This window comes from Bison bison, unplaced genomic scaffold (genome assembly GCF_000754665.1).
Source record: "Bison bison bison isolate TAMUID 2011002044 unplaced genomic scaffold, Bison_UMD1.0 scf7180017864314, whole genome shotgun sequence".
Classification (NCBI taxonomy): Eukaryota; Metazoa; Chordata; class Mammalia; order Artiodactyla; family Bovidae; genus Bison; species Bison bison.
The window spans coordinates 1730687-1741610 of record NW_011494886.1 but is presented as its reverse complement, the minus strand read 5'-3'; the positions used below and the strand labels follow the sequence as shown (position 1 = coordinate 1741610).

At 43.4% G+C, this 10924-nt stretch overlaps 1 protein-coding gene across 1 annotated transcript in view; it reads right to left on the bottom strand.

The window, feature by feature from the left end:
- LOC104997816 (chromosome unknown open reading frame, human C3orf52) overlaps positions 1 to 10924 on the bottom strand; it is a 41587-nt gene that overhangs the window by 11048 nt on the left and 19615 nt on the right. The window contains exon 3 of the mRNA XM_010852744.1: positions 5116 to 5243. Coding sequence (XP_010851046.1) covers positions 5116 to 5243 — 128 coding nt within the window. The remainder of the gene's footprint in view (positions 1 to 5115; positions 5244 to 10924) is intronic.

Here is a 10924-nt window from a genome sequence, read left to right as displayed (position 1 = left end):
ACTCAATGGACATGAGTCTGAGTGAACTCCGGGAGATGGTGATGGACAGGGAGGCCTGGCATGCTGCAATTCATGGGGTTGCAAAGAGTCAGACACGACTGAGTGACTAAACTGAACTGAACTGAACCGAGCAACTAAACAACACAATATACATCTAGATGGAGGTCATTCAGTCTGACTCCTAACTCTGCAGAGATTCCGTGAAGTGACAGCTTCACCCCCTCTCTCCCCATCCTGGTAGCCATGTGCTTTGTTTCCGACTGTCTCCTGCCACGACTGTGCTGAGGTGATCTGCTTGAACATCCCTAAGCCTCTCTTCTCATACAGGTATGAGATTTCCTAGGCCATATACCAAGAGGTGGACTTGGGTCTAAGAGTTAGCACATCTCTACCTTAACTCTTTCTGAATTGCACTCCATTTCACTGCCTCCCAGCAATGCACAAGTGCCCTATTGCCCACAGCCTTGCCAGCATTTAAGGTTACCATATTTTTCAATTTTTGCCAATCTGATGAGTTTTCATTGTGTTTCACACTGTCATATTGCGTTCTAGTGAGGTTGAGCATCTTTTCATGAAAAGATGGAAGGATGTCTGATGAAAATCCTTAACTCTGTGGGATTTCTCACCTTTGAATTGTCTGTTAGTGTTCTTTCTCTCGGGTTGCATTTTTCTTACCCAAACTGATTTACACTCTGGATACTAGCTGTTGGTTTTATGTCACAGATATCTTCTCCCACTCTTTGATTAGTCTTTCCATCATGTTTCAGAGATGTAAAACCTAACCTATAGTATCCCAGAACTTGTGGCTGAACATATTTACATTGCATCTCTTCAAAATTATTACTTTGAAGTTTAAATGCCTTGTTCTTAGCAGGCAGGACAGTGCTGGGATCTGGGTACACCCCCAGCACGAATCCAGCTCTGAGGCTGGAAGCAAGACTGTAGCTAGATCCACTCCTGCCGGCCTGAAGCCTCAGCCTTAACATCATTCTGGAAATTTCACCCCCATGGTTCCTCTGTGCTGAGCTCGGTGTGCCCAGCTGCACCCATCATGGCTTGTCGCCTCACTGCTTTATTCTGCAGCAAAGAGCAGAACTACCCCCAAGGAAAACCTGCCGGTCGTCTCCCCCCTACCCTCAGCAGAATCTCAAGGAGGCTGCATCTGTTGTTTGCTCCCACTACAGTCACTGGTGACAATCCAATTTCTCTGAGGCAGAGCGGAAGGGTTGAGAGCACTTCCCTGTCACTATGGCTGTCGTCTGCATAAGAAACTGACATAAGAGGCACTGCTATCTCTGCTCTCTGTTCCCTTTGTGCTGATTAAAAAAAAAAAATTCTAGGCATTCAGGAAGGTTGCAAAACATGCCCTAGATCACTCTGCTAGTAAGGAATCTAGTCCTGGATGTTAGACACTAAGCCCAGCGTCCTCACGTTTTACCACACAACCCAGTGGAGATGGAGCGAGGAGGACAGTGTCTCCAGTACAAGGATGAAAGCAGCATAAAAAGTGTCAAGAACTCTGTGGGGAAAATGACTGGGCCATCTTAGAGTTTTTCAGCCCCAGAGAAAGTTGCCAACAGGCCAAAAGTCATTTAGAAAACCCGGAGGTTGGAGCAGTCCCAGGACTGCTCAGAACAGGGAGGAGGATGAGGATGCTAGAGAGGGCATTTTTTCTCAAGAGCTAAAAATAACAACAATAACAACAACAATATCCCTCTCTTCCTTTTATTTTTTTAATTTCAATTGCAGGATAATTACTTTACAATATCATGATGGTTTTTGCCAAACATCAATATGAATTGGCCATAGGTATACACGTGTCCTGGTCATCCTGAAGCTCCCACCCACCTCCATCCCCACCCTATCCCTCCAGGTTGTCACAGAGCACCAGCTTTGGGTGCCCTGCGTCATACATCAAACTCCACCTGGTTATCCCTCTCTTCCTTTTAGACTGAGCTTCATTTGTCAGAAATTATGTCTGTCCTTCCTTCTTTGTTCCCTCCCTCTCCTTCTTCCTTTCATTAATTCTTAGGTGCCTAAGCACTGTGTTTTTTTGCACACTGATACTCAGAAAAAGTTTTAAAATTTCATGTTAAGAGATGGAGTGGTATACTAGGTCAATTTCAGTGTCCACTCTAATATTTTTGTTTGTGGCACCATCACCTACTATGATTAGGAAATATTTACATATTTAGGAGCTGTCAACCACGCTACTTTGGGATCAAAAAAGTGAAAAGAGGCGCTCCTCACCCCTTGCTCTAGTGTTTCCCATATTGTGCCAGTGAGGCTGAATGCAAACGGAGCTTTGAGCGCAAGTGAGCTGATCACCAGAGTCAGGCACAGTGGCTCATCAGAAACCAGTTTCCATTATTTATAATGGGGCTTTCCAGGTGATCCAGTGGTTAAGAATCCACCTGCCAATGCAGGAGACTCAGGAGACAGGGCTTCAATCCCTAGGTGGGAAGATCTCCCAGAAAAGGAAATGACAACCCACTCCAGTATTCTTGCCTGGAAAATTCCACAGACAGAGAAGCCTGATGGGCTACAGTCCATGGGGTCACAAAGAGTCAAATACAATTGAACGCGCACACACACAATTTACTATAGCCAAGATATGGGCACAACCTAAGACTCCATCAACAGATGAATGGACAAAGAAGATGTGGTATATGTAGGCAATGGAAAACTACTCAACCATTAAAAAGAATGAAATTCTGCCATTTGCAACAACATGGATGGACTTGGAGGGTATTGCACTAAGTGAAATAAGTCAGAGAACGACAAATACTGCATGATATCAATTATATGTGGGATCTAAAAAATAAAAGAAATGAGTAAATATAACAACAAAAAAGAAACAGACTCACAGATGCAGAGAACAAACTAGCGGTTATCAGGGGAGAGCGAGAAGGGGGAGGGGCAAGATGCGGGTAGGGGCTTAAGCAGTACAAACTACTATATATAAAATAAACAGGCGATAAGGATATATTATATAACACAGGGAATATAGCCAATATTCTTTAGCAACTATAAGTGGAATGTGACCTTAAAAATTGTGAATCACTATGTCATACACCTGAAACATATAATACTGTGTGTATCAACTATATCTCAATTTTTTTAAGTGATAATGTTAAAAAAAGAAAAAAAAATCTTCCAGAGGAAGAGGATACGTCCCCTGCATTATCAGAGGGGCCAGCGCTGACTCTGGCATCGAGCAGGTAAGCTAAGCTATGACGCCGAGTAGCTACCGGGCTAGCTTAAGCTGAGTTATCGGCCCAACCCAAACAGAAGGAAACTGGCACTGAGATATGAGAGGAGCCAGGAAAACTGTGCTTAGAAAAGCAAGACAATAAAGCAAAACAGAGGGCGCAGTGTTTCAATATCCATTCCCATTTACTTTCCAAACCTGGAAACTGGCCTAAGTGGAAGAAAAGGGTTCTCAATCTGACAGTAAGATAGTAATATCTCCAAGTTCCCCATTTTTTTTTCCTGAACATTTGTTGGGAAACCAGAGAGCAGAAGTTTCTTCACCTCACTGCACCTTATGTTTATCATCTGCAAATCAGATAATACTTTTTAAAAATGCCTTAACAAAGTTCTTTATATGCATCTGTGGGTATACAGGGAAAGTGAGGTGATTTCCATTTATCACAGTAGGAACCAACTCAAAGAGGCCTGTGAACTTGCCCCAGAGACCCACCAGTCCCTGTTCCTCAGCCATTATACCACGATGAACTAAAAACACCTGCAGAATCTGCTTACATCTGCTTCTATGACCAGAGAGACGGCTTGTGAGTGAGTGCCTGATGCCCATCTCCCTCTGACACAGAGGCCAGTCTGGAACAGTGACACCTGTGGATCCTGGCTCACTCGGTCTCTCCTCGGCCAATGCAAATCCCTCAATCAAAAAAGTAAAGAAGAAGGGACTTCCCTGGCCATCCACTGGTTAAGACTCTGCCCTTCAGGAAATAAAGGGAACTCACCCCGTTCAACCTATCTACCACAGGGACAAGAGTGACAGACAGCAGGCTGGTCATGCGTAGAGTTCTCAGAAACTTTCCTGGGTCTGACTGTGAACCACTCTGTCTTTGACAGGGTAACCAGGGCCGCTCCAACCAACCCTCGTGGTCTTACTGCAGAGCCCCCATAACACACAGAGGCTCCTTCTCCTGCATTCCCTGCTCCATGAATGATGTCACCATCCACCCACGTGGTCACCCAACCAGAAGTCTGGAGCCATGCTCTCCCTCAGCCCACATCCTACCAGCCATGAAGTCCTATTGAGGTAACAGACCTCTGAAATCTCACCTGAACCTCAATTATCTCCCCTGACATTGCCCAAATTCAAGGCTCCCTCACTTGTCACCCAGATTATTGCAATACCTTCTAACCAAGCACTCCAATGTTTTCCCATCACCAGAGAAAGACTAAAATGAGAAACTGACCATGTCAGCCTGCAGATTAAAATCTTCCAGGACCTCACCAAAGAACCAGGGGTCATGATCTGACCCCTTCCTTTCCGTTCAGCCTCACCTCTGCATTTCCGCTACACAGCATGTGGAGGTCATAGCACACTGCTGGGCAGACACCCTTGTGTCCTCTGCTCTCTAATCTGGAATACCCCTACTTCACATTTCAAGACTCATCCTGAGTATCGCCTCCTCCAGGAGGCCCTCCAAGCCTCCATCCCTCCTCTGTGGCTGTAAATCACACTGTACATATCTCGGTGATGGAACATACCACACTGCTCATAACTATTTAATTGCTTCCTCTACTTGGACTTTGAGCCCCCTTTGAGGGCACAGCCTCTGTGGCCCTGGCACTAAGCATGTTGTCTAGCACCTCACAGACCCTCAATAAAATTTCAGGTTGAATCAAACCTAAGACCAAAGTAAGGAACAGAATACTGTCCTCCAGGACACATTCAGCTGGAGACCAGGGCTCTTCCTTCCAGCTTTGCGCTACAGAAAATCTATTTCTAAGCACTGGTTTCTGCCAGTATCCAAAGAATCCAAGCTTGAAGCTACTTACTGGCTAGCTCTAACCCAGCTGCTCCAGAAGAATTCACACTCTAATGCTAAGAACTTAGTAACAATACATAAGGTAACTTACCCGCTTCTCAAGCATGTCAGGTAATTCCTCTTCAGAAACACACTCCTCTGGAATCTTTAGCATGACCAAGAATGTTTCATTTGATGACAATTCAAGTATTTCATGTTCATCTTCATCGATATAAGTTACTAAACAGAATGGGGGGGTGGGATAAAAAGCAAAAGTAAGCACATGCATAAAATAAACATTCATCCCATTGGCTGCTATACTTAAATAAACGAACAATGAGTATTCATCAAGCCTAATCACAGTAAGCAAGTATGAGCAGAAATGCTTTCTTTTCTCGGGTAGGTTGAATAAACACAGGGGCTTGCTTCCATCACAATAACATTTTGTTTCTTTATCTGATGTCATAGGGTGCTCAGATTCCACTGAACACAGACTGGGTGAAGGGAGCTGGAAGAGGTGGGAAGAACATGAATTTCTTTGTCAAACTGACTCTTGCAGCTTAGCTACTTTCACTGGTGTCAAGGCAGGTGCTAGTGATGGCCAACAAACAACAGGAGATGGGGTACAGGAGCAGAGCAAGGAATTTCCCTGAATCCCCTGTGGTTTTGTACCCACGCTGAGGACATGACATCATTGAGACCTGCTCCTGGGTTAGAATCTGAGCTAGTGAGCATGAAGTCATCACTCTCCAGGATGTCCCACGGGGGGAATGTTGACACACTCTGTTTGTAGAAGGAACCCAAACTGCACTCAGAGTCCCAGGGCCCATGGGACTTACATTCCTAAGACAACAGTTCTGTGCTGCTTGCGTTCCAAGGACTGTGAGCTAACTGATTTTTAAGTAGTTAGAGCCAAAGGAAAAACAAACAAAGTCGGCAGCCAGGAACTTGAAGCTGGCACACTGGCACTCATTAAGCTGCCCTGGCTCCCTGCCAGCACCACTTGGGGACCACTTCTCCAACCCTGAGAAGAGCGTGGGTGGGAGGAAGCAGGTGTTGTGGGCCATGGCTTCTCTGTAATCCCGTGCCTCAAACATAACATTATCAGTCTCTTTACTGGACTTTGCAAAGGCCACCGTGGCATCGATTCTGGGTTTATGAGGCAAGTGAGAATCCAGGTCCTTATTCCCTGGGGAAGTCTGAAGCGTGAGCCACAAGGATCAAGGGAAGTTGCAGAAGAGTTAACAGAGCAGGTCGGAGGCTGCCAGCCTTGGCAAGGCCGGTGCAAGGTTTGACCCCTTACTGGAATCTGGAACTTGGATTCCCAGAGAATTCCCACGTTCCCTGATAAGAGTGGCTAGCTGTGCCTCAACTGTTTACAGAAACAGCATGCCGAGCCTCTCCTTTCCTTCTGGGAGTCTGGGGTTTTAGTAGGTGCCAGGCAGAGCCTGCCCATGTGACCAATCCCAATATAAACTGAATCTCTAATGAGCTTCCTTGGTGGACAAGACTTCACATGTTGTTGTCACAATTCATTGCTGGAGGAATTAAGTGCATTCTGTGTGACTGCACTGGGCGAGGATTCTTGCATGTTTGCCCCTGGTTTCCTCTATATTTTGCTTTATATCCTTTAGCTGTAATAAGTCATAATCACCTTTATAATATATGCTGAGTATCATGAGTCTTATCAGCAAATCGATGAATCTGGGAATAATCCTGGGGACCCCAACACAGGGAATTATCCCTGCATCATTATTTGTTGTAAGTCATCATGTTATTTTGTCTGAGAATGAAAAGTTATGCCCTCAGGAATTTCCTGGTGATCCACTGGTTAAGACTTGGCACTTCCACTGCTATGGTCCTGCATTCAATCCCTGGTCAGGGAACTAGGATCCCACAAACCACCAGTCAAAAAAAAAAGGCTTATGGCCTCAAAGCAGAAAACTTGCAAAGTATAGAAAACTGCAGCAAAGCCAAAAAAAAATTACTAATAATTCTTTAATCAAAAGGTCTCCCCCTATATTTTATATATTTGAAGTCTTAATGAAAAGGTAATTTGTATATTGCTTTTTATTGTTTGCTGCCTTCATTGCTTCGGAGAAGGCAATGGCACCCCACTCCAGGATTCTTGCCTGGAAAATCCCATGGACGGAGGAGCCTGGAAGGCTGCAGTTCATGGGGTCGCTAAGAGTCAGACACGACCGAGCGACTTCACTTTCACTTTTCACTTTCATGCATTGGAGAAGGAAATGGCAACCCACTCCAGTGTTCTTGCCTGGAGAATCCCAGGGACGGGGGAGCCTGGTGGGCTGCCGTCTATGGGGTCGCACAGAGTCGGACACGACTGAAGTGACTTAGCAGCAGCAGCAGCTCTCATTGCTTATCGGCTTGATTCTTTTGTTGTTGTTATAAACATATCAAAAGGCATTTCCCATGTGTTCAAAATTCCTTGCAAAGATTATTTTAATGGCTACATTACTGTCCTAAAATAATTTAATATTTTCAGCTTTCCAAAGTTATAAATAATGCTGCATTGGGTATCTTTGAGCTCTACACCCTCCGTGTGCATTTCCAGAGTAGATACCATTACCTCAGAAAACAATAGGGATGCCAGAGAATGGATACAGGAGTCACAGAACTGCTGAACTCAAGGGCACTAAGAAATGCCAAGTTCACCATTGTATACACTTGCCTCCTTTGCCATAGGCTAATTGACCATAATTGCATGGGCTTATTTCTGGCTTTCTATCCTGTTCCATTGATCTATATTTCTGTTTTTGTGCCAGTACAATACTGTTTTGATGAGTATAACTTCGAAAGACAGGGAGCCTGATTCCTCCAGTTCCTTTTTCCTTTCCCAAGGTTGCTTTGACTATTCAGGGTCTTTCCTGCTTCCACACAAACTTAAAAAAATTTTGTTCTAGTTCTGTGAAAAATGTCATTGGTAATTTGATAGGGATTGCAGTGAATCTGTAGACTGTGTTGGACAGTATGGTCACTTTGACAATATTGATTCTTCTGATCCAAGAACACGGTACATCCTTCCATCTGTTTGTGTGTTCTTTGATTTCTTTCATCAGCGTTTTATAGTTTTCAGAGTAAGGGTCTTTCACCTCCTTAGGTAGGTTTATTCCAAGGTATTTTATTCTGTTTGGTACGAAAGTAAATGTGATTGTGTCCTTAATTTCTCTTTCTGATCTTTCTTTGATAGTGTATAGAAATGCAACAGATTTTTGCATATTAATTTTGCATCCAATAACTTTACCAAATTCATGAATGAGCTCTAGTAGTTTTCTGGTATTGTGTTTAGGATTTTCTAAGTATAGTATCATATCATCTGCAAACAGTGACAGTTTTACTTTTCCAATTTGGATGCCTTCTATTAAGAAATGCTGAGATCAAAAAGAGGTCTCCAATAATAGCTCTACTGTAATAACTTGTATTTTCTGAATAATGACTCTGTACAAGAACTAGTTAAAGAGTTGTGTTTGTTAAAATAGTAACAACAGCCACAACAGGCTCACCCAGTCAGCAGAATCTTTATGTTATTAATGAGATTTAATCTGGGCAGTGTTTCCAGGTAGAGAAAATGTCTTTTAAAAATCATAGTACATACACAAAGTACATTGCTGTTGTTGTTCAGAGTGGCCCAGTTGTGTCCAACTCTTTGTGACTCTGTGGATTGCAGCATGCCAGGCCTCTTTGTCCCTCACCATCTCCCAAAGTTTGCCCAAGTTCATGTCCATTGTTGAGATTTAATCTGGGCAGTATTTCCAGGTAGAGAAAATGTCTTTTAAAAATCATAGTACATACAAAAGTACATTGGAAATACACAAAAATAGCTCTTTGACAGAAATATAAGAAATGAGCCCAGAGAGGGAGGCCTTAAATGCCAGATGTCTTCAGGAGATAATGGAAGTTGTTAAATGTCTCCCAGGAAGGAGACAGGGGAAAATCTGTTGGTGATGGGATGAAATGGAACTGGGGGAGATTGGAGGTAAAGAAGCCACTGGACACAAGAATAGGAAAGACAGATTTCAGTTGACATCAGTGAGAAGAGGAAGGAAGATTTCAATCGACAGCAGTGAGGAGAGGGAAGAGAAAGACCAGGATGGTGGAAACAGAGCTGACTGTAAAGGCAGCCAGACTTAGTTTGAATTCCACCTCAGCCAGGCACAAGCCAAGTGACTTAAGTCATTTAAATCTCCGAAGCAGTTTGCTCAACAGAAATACCAATGCCTACACTGTAGGTGACGGTAAAGGTAAGAACCACCACATTTAGCAGGAAGCCTAGAAGTAGGTGGGTAGTCAATGTTGAAAGTTACTATCAAGACACTAGGAATGATTGATAAGACCTAGTCATTATCTAGCTATAGGAGAGAAGAAGAAATCAAAAATGTTCCAAAGAATCAAGCGTGGGTAACAGAAGAATAATAGCTGCTATATTAAGAGTTATACACAGACATCCTGCTATGCATTTGTAGTTTTTAACCTCATGTAATCCTCCAGTCAACCTTATGAATTAAATATTCATGTTTTCATTTTAAAATGAAGACATTCTTAGAAAAAAGGCACAATTTGCTTAGGTCAATTGAGCTAGTTTAGTAGGAGGGTCAGGGTACATTTATAGACACAGATTCAGAAATCACTTATATTTTACAAATGAGGAAACTGAGGCTAAGAACATTGAAGAATTTGCCTAAAGTTACACAATTGGATGATATAAACCTAACTTAATGATTCACCATGAAAATATGAAGGGTGAAGAAGGGGATTCCCACAAATAGTAGTTTCAGATGAACAATGATAAAGAGAGTGATAGTTATTTCCAGGTAGAGAACTCCAGCAAAGAGCATGACTAAAACTCAGGAAAAACGTGTGCATGAACTTCTTGGAGTCATCTCCAAGGTGGGGATGGCCGCTGCCTTGGGACTAAACAAACTTCTCAAGGGAAAGAACAAATGAGAAAAGTCAGAAACCTGAAGATATGCCTCCTGCAACCACAACACAGAGGCCAAAAGCAGAAATAAAGCCTGGGAGTTCTGAAGGCCTGGAAGAGTACAACACAGCTGAGAGACCTGGCAGCTGCAAACAGGGCAGAGAGGGGGAGGGAGAAAGACCACTGGGCTTCATCATCAGGCACTTGCTATTGACCTTAGGAACAGAATTTGGGACCAATGGATACAGTGGTTTAGGAGTACAGATCTCTCTTTCTAGAAGTTTGCCGGTGAAAAAACAGAGAAAAATATCTAAATGAAGTAGCAAGATGCTGATGGAAGACTGCTCTGAAGGAGAGACTATGAGCACATTTGAAGAGGCCCAAGAGGATGCTTTTAGAGAGGGTGTGCAATATCTGGAAGTCCACAGGTTGGAAGAAGCTGGAGAGGACACTATGGAGAGCACAGGTGAAGAAGTTGGTCTTAGGAAGGCAGAGGATCATATGATACATGAGGGAAAGAGAAGCAGGGGAAAATGCAGAGAAATTTCAAGGTCCTGGACTGTGAAGTTCCTGCTCCCAAGGACCTTGCTGTCTGCCTAGGATTTTCCCAAAGTCACCCTATACCAGGGAGCAACCTGTGCGACCTGTTTATCTACCAGGACTGTGTGATGTTGTAAGATGCAGTTCTTATTCCCAAGATCTGGTAAGAGAGCTGGGAGACATCACATAAGCATTTCTAAACTATTAAAAATGGTCACCTTTCAATCACATTTCTAAGCATCTACCTACTTGTCACAGTTTGCATTCTGTAACATTTAAAATATTTTTGCCCAAACCAAGGAAGGTTTTCACTAGTTAAGGTGTTCCTAGGATCATTCCTCTGCCTGGTTGGGATAGATTAGTAAAGAAAGCAGAGTCCTTGAGGATGCTTAACTGATTCTTCAAATTATCCAGACAGGAAAGGACTTAGAGAGAGGAAGTG